The sequence below is a fragment of the Salvelinus sp. IW2-2015 genome, linkage group LG26, assembly GCF_002910315.2.
Source record: "Salvelinus sp. IW2-2015 linkage group LG26, ASM291031v2, whole genome shotgun sequence".
In the NCBI taxonomy this organism is placed as follows: domain Eukaryota; kingdom Metazoa; phylum Chordata; class Actinopteri; order Salmoniformes; family Salmonidae; genus Salvelinus; species Salvelinus sp. IW2-2015.
Window position 1 is genome coordinate 1261158 of NC_036866.1, and position 6000 is coordinate 1267157.

Here is a 6000-nt window from a genome sequence, read left to right on the forward strand (position 1 = left end):
CCTTAAAGGTCCAGTGCAGTCCAAATTATATTTTTTTCCCTGTGTTTTATATTATATTTTACAACAGCTGATGAAACTAACACTGTAAAAGTGTGAACAAATTCCTCATAGTTGCTGTTTGAAAATAAAATCGGCACAGGACCTTCTAATCAGCAGGTTAGCTTGGGTGGGAGTTTCGGCTTTCCATGGTGACATCACCATGTGGTAAATTGGTTAATAGACCAATAACAAAAAGAGTTCCAAACCTCTCTGCCAATAACAGCTAGTTTTCCCTTTTCCCATCCCCACTCAGACCACTCACAGGCAGTTGTAGCACATTTCTTGCTTGAGAAATAGTTTTTTGCTAAAAAGCCATTTTTGCCCATTTTAATGGAAATCTATTACTGTAAGGTACTTAATTGTTACACAGAAATGATTTGATATTGATTTAAAATGGCTGCATTGGGCCTTTAAGACCCATAACCCTTATACTTGTTAATCATTGATTCTTATATTTAAGGCCGGGATTCATTCCTACACAGATTAACGACCTGCACACAATAAAATACTTTTAAACGCAATTTCCCAGACATTTGTGGACATTGAGTTGGTAGTTACCATGCTGTAGATGTAGACTCAAGTAGAAATCATTTTGTGAGCTGCAGGTAGCCCAGTGGTTGGCTAGTAACCAAAGGTTGCTAGTTCCAAACCCTGAGCCGACTATGTGAACATGCTGTTAGTCACTAAGAATAAGAGCGTCTATTTAAAATGTTTGTATGCCTCAATATAATTTCATAGATGGAGTACCATTGTAGAATCAGTTGTTTTTTGTGTCTGTCAGTGACTAGTGTGTGCATGTCTAGGGTGTGGACGTGTGTCCTAATATGGACACCGTACACCTCTGTGTTTTGTCAATGGGATATGTGTTCCAGGGAAGTCAGTGGGCATCGTGACCACCACTCGTGTACAGCATGCCTCTCCTGCTGCCGCCTATGCCCACTCAGTGAGCCGCAGCTGGTACAGCGATGCTGACATTCCCTCTAGTGCCCGCCGACAGGGCTGTGTCGACATTGCCACACAGCTGGTGACCAACGTTGACATTGATGTAAGTCTCCATGAAGGCCTTTTATTGGTATCACAGTGTATATATACTATCATCTCCAGTCATTGCTTTTCACTGCAGTATTTCCCAAACCTGGTCCTAACCCACTGGGCACAGATGTCAGTTCAACGACTATTTTTGATTTGGTTCAGTTGTCAACTAAACTGAATTTAACACGAAATTGACAAAATAATTCACCATGTCATTGGATTTAGGTTAAACATTGAGTGAAAAATATAAAACAGAAATTCCCTTACATAGATTTTTATTCAAATACAAAAATGTTTCCACTTTGATTCAATGTCATCACCTTGACTTTTTTTGGGTTGAAATGATGTAGAAATATCATTAATCCCAACCAATGGTTTGCCCAGTGGGTAGAGTCCCAAAGGGATGCAGATTTTAGTTTTGGGCCCGAGCACTCAACAAGGACAGAGAGAGTCTTTTTTTGAAACTGCACTGTTGGTTAGGGGCTCGTAAGTAAGCATTTCACTGTGAGGTCTACACCTGTTGTATTCGGCGCATGTGCCTAATACAATTTGATATGATTTGGAAGAGGGAGGAGGAGAGAAAATAGAGAAAACAGAATCTGGGGAAAGCAGTTCACCCTGTGGTAACAGTAACCAACATCAAGCATTTGACCTGATTTACGTGTGTTAGTCCAAGGGCAAAAAACTCAAATATGCACACCTTTAGGTCCCCAGGACCAGGATTGGGACATACTGTACTACTTACTGTGTGTGGAATGTACACAGTAATATGAAGTATCTATCTGGTGCATCAGGTTATCCTGGGTGGGGGGCGGATGTATATGACACCAAAGGGAACTCCAGACCCTGAGTACCCCACTTCCTCGTCCCGGAAAGGGGATCGGAAAGATAAGAGGAACCTCATTGACGTCTGGATGAAGGCCCAGCAGGTACACATTGATAATGTCCGTTGTTGGTCACATTGAGGGGATATTGTATGAGCCTTTACATCTAAGGATGTGTTAGTGTTCTGGAAGCTGTTGTCTGTTAGAACCCCACAGAACTGTGTTAGTGTTCTGTAACCTGTTGTCTGTTAGAACCCCACAGAACTGTGTTAGTGTTCTGGACCCTGTTGTCTGTTAGAACCCCACAGAACTGTGTTAGTGTTCTGGAACTGTTGTCTTGTTAGAACCCCACAGAACTGTGTTAGTGTTCTGGAACCTGTTGTCTGTTAGAACCCCACAGAACTGTGTTAGTGTTCTGGAAGCTGTTGTCTGTTAGAACCCCACAGAACTGTGTTAGTGTTCTGGAACCTGTTGTCTGTTAGAACCCCACAGAACTGTAGTTTTCTGGAAACTGAACCCCACAGAACTTCAGCCAGTTCCCTTATGAAAGTGGAAAAATAACTGTCATGGTCATGTTCATTTGGGCACACAATGTAAAACTAATTGCAACAGATTATTTTTGTTGTAACATTGTAGTTACTCTACAATACTAACCTAATTGACATAGTGAAAAGAAGGAATATTCCAAAACATGCAGCCTGCTTGCAACAAGGCAATAAAGTACTACTGCAAAAAAGGTGGCAAAGAAATGAACTTAATGTCCTGAATACAAAGCTTTATGTTGGGGCAAATTCATTACAGCTCATCACAGAGTACCACTCTTCATATTTTCAAGCATGGTGGTGGCTGCATCATGTTATGSGTATGCTTGTCATCGGCAAATGGAGGGAGGATAAAAAGAAAATGAATAGAGCTGAGCACAGGAAAAATCAGAGGAAAACTTGGTTCAGTCTGCTTTCCAACAAACACTGGGAGACAAACGTACCTTTCATCAGGACAATAGCCTAAAACATAAGGCCAAAWATACACTGGAGTTGCWTACCATGACGAAATTGAAAGTTCTGAGTGGCCCAGTTACAGTTTTGACTTAAATCAGCTTGAAAATKTATGGCAAGACTTGAAAATGGCTGTCMAGCAATGATCAACAACTGACTTGACAGAGCATGCAAATATTGTTCAATCCAGATGTGCAAAGCTCTTAGAGACTTACCGTGAAAGACTCAGCTGTAWTCACTGCCAAAGGTGATTCTAAGATGTATACACTCAGAGGTGGTGAATACTGATGTAAATTAGATATTTATGTATGTTTCACTTTGTCATTATGGGATATTGTGTGTATATGGGTGAGAAGAAATTGTATTTAATCAATTTTGAATTCAGCCTGTAACACAACAAAATTTGGAGTAAGTCAAGGGGTATAGATATTTTCTGAAGGCATGGTGTATATAGAGAGTATGGACAGTATATGAATAGAAAAGGTGTGTACAGCAGTAGTTAAATAGGATGAGCCATGACTAGAATACAGTATTATACATATGGAATAGGTAAAACAGTATGCAAACATTATTAGTGACCAGTGTTCCATTATTAGTGACTAGTGTTCCATTATTAAAATGACCAGTGTTCCATTATTAGTGACCAGTGTTCCATTATTAGTGACTAGTGTTCCATTTTTTAAATGACCAGTGTTCCATTATTAGTGACTAGTGTTCCATTATTAAAATGACCAGTGTTCCATTATTAGTGACCAGTGTTCCATTATTAAAATGACCAGTGTTCCATGTCTATGTACATAGGGCAGCAGTCTCTAAGGTGCAGGGTTGAGTACCAGGTGGTAGCAGGCTAGTAACAGTGACTAAGTCCAGGTTGATATCCTGTTCCAGTCTGTTTTCTTCCATTTGTTACCCACTGAACATGAGCCAGGCGTAATTTACAGCTTAGGCCTGTATTTACTACTTAATTGCCAGTAAAAATTGTTAGGTGCAACTGATGTTGTGTTATCGCTTGACGTCAATGTAAAGCTATGAATCAAACAGTGTCCTCTGTGTCTCTCTATGATGTCTGTGTTTCAGCACAAGAATTCCCAGTATGTTTGGCACAGGAAGCAGTTTGACGAGATTAATGTAAAGACTACCGACCGTCTCCTGGGTAGGTTGGTTTTTATCAACATTCTGTATAAATGGACACACAGACACACACACATCAGAGGCGGCTGGTCGGAGGAGCTATAGGAGGATGTAACGTCTGGAATGGAATACATGGAACGGAGTCAAACGTGGTTTCCATGGTTTCCATYTGTTTGATACGTTTTCTACCGTTATGTCTTTTTTCTCCATTCCAGCCATTACAATGAGCCCGTCTTCCTATAGCTCCTCCCACCAGCCTCCTCTATGTCACACACATATGRGCACACCCTACACACAGCCCCACGTACTATCAAACACACTCACAAACACCCACAAACATACATTCCCTTAGCCGCTAGTGTATATGAATGTTTTTTGMTGTTGGTGTTATATATACCATGCCATTCTATTGACTAATGAATGATAAGACTGTCACTGAAGTTTTGTCTGAGAATTGATGATTTCCTAATATGGATGACGTACACGGGGGGGCTTCAGTTTTTCTTCACCAGGAAAAACGTACTTCTGTCATTAACCGTTACCAAAAGGTGAACTGCGTTCCCAACATTGTGTTCTCTCTTTTATTACTTTCTTCCTCCCTCTCTCTTTCCTTCTTGTGGCGGCAGGTCTCTTTGAGCCAAAGGACATGCGGTTTGAGGTTTTCCGGAATGCCACACGTGACCCGTCCATCGTCGAGATGACAGAGAAAGCCATTCAGATCCTCAGCAAGAACCCCAAAGGCTACTTCCTCTTTGTAGAAGATGAGTACCTTTATTTAAAACCCAAAGGCTACTTCCTCTTTGTAAAAAGATGAGTAACCATTTATTTAAAAACCAAAGGCACTTCCTCTTTGTAGAAGATGAGTACCTTTATTTAAAACCCAAAGGCTACTTCCTCTTTGTAGAAGATGAGTACCTTTTTTAAAACCAAAGGCTACTTCCTCTTTGTAAAATATTCTTTGTAAAAAATGAGTACCATTTATTTAAAACCCCAAGGCTACTTCTCTTTGTAAAAGATGAGTACTTTATTTAAACACATACTGTAGCAGGGCTACTATTACATATACAACAAGAACTGCTAAGATGAAACATTTACCCAGGCTGCATACTGTTTTGCATTTATGATATTGTAATTTTTGACAGCAATTACTGCCAGCATGTATTGACAGCTGTGGTTGTATTGACAGCTGTTGGTTTGCCATTGTCAGCTGTGTTGTATTGACACGCAGTGGTTGTATTGACAGCAGTGGTTGGTATTGAAAGCCTGTGGTTGTATTGAAAGCTGTGGGTTGTATTGAAAGCTGTGGTTGTATGAAACAGCATGGTTGGTTGTAATGTGAAGTTGGTATTGTAAAGCTGTTTGTATGTTGTATTTGAAAGCTGTGGTTGTATTGAAAGCTGTGGTTGTATTGAAAGCATGGTTGTATTGAAAGCTCGTGGTTGTATTGAAAGCTGTGGTTGTATTGAAAAGCTGTGATTGTATTGCAGCTTGTGTTTGTATTGACAGCTGTGGTTTGTAATGACAGCTGTGGTTGTAATGACAAGCTGTGGTTGTAATGACAGCTGTGATTGTAATTGACAGTTGTGGTTGGGTAGTGACAAGGCAGGGCTTGTATTGAAAGCTGTGGTTGTATTGAAAGCAGTGTTGTATTGAAAGCTGTGGTTGCTATTGAAAGCTGTGGTTGCTATTGAAAGCTGTGGTTGTATTAAAGCTGTGATTGTATTGACAGCTGTGGTTGTATTGACAGCTGTGGTTGTAATGACAGCTGTGGTTGTAATGTACAGCTGTGGTTGTTAATGACAGCTGTGATTGTATTGACAGTGTGGTTGTATATGACAGCAGTGGTTGTATTGAAAGCTGTGATTGAAGCAGTGTGTATTGAAGCTGTGGTTGTATTGAAAGCTGTGGTTGTATTGGAAAAGCTGTGGTTGTTGAAAGTGTGTTAATGACAAGCTGTGGTCTGCTTCAAGATTGTTTTG

At 40.3% G+C, this 6000-nt stretch overlaps 1 protein-coding gene across 1 annotated transcript in view; it reads left to right on the forward strand.

The window, feature by feature from the left end:
- The window catches only part of alpi.1 (alkaline phosphatase, intestinal, tandem duplicate 1), a 37770-nt gene that overhangs the window by 9783 nt on the left and 21987 nt on the right, over window positions 1-6000 (forward strand). The window contains exons 5-8 of the mRNA XM_023970755.2: window positions 912-1084; window positions 1866-2000; window positions 3968-4043; window positions 4648-4782. Of these exons, the coding sequence (XP_023826523.1) occupies window positions 912-1084; window positions 1866-2000; window positions 3968-4043; window positions 4648-4782 (519 nt within the window). The remainder of the gene's footprint in view (window positions 1-911; window positions 1085-1865; window positions 2001-3967; window positions 4044-4647; window positions 4783-6000) is intronic.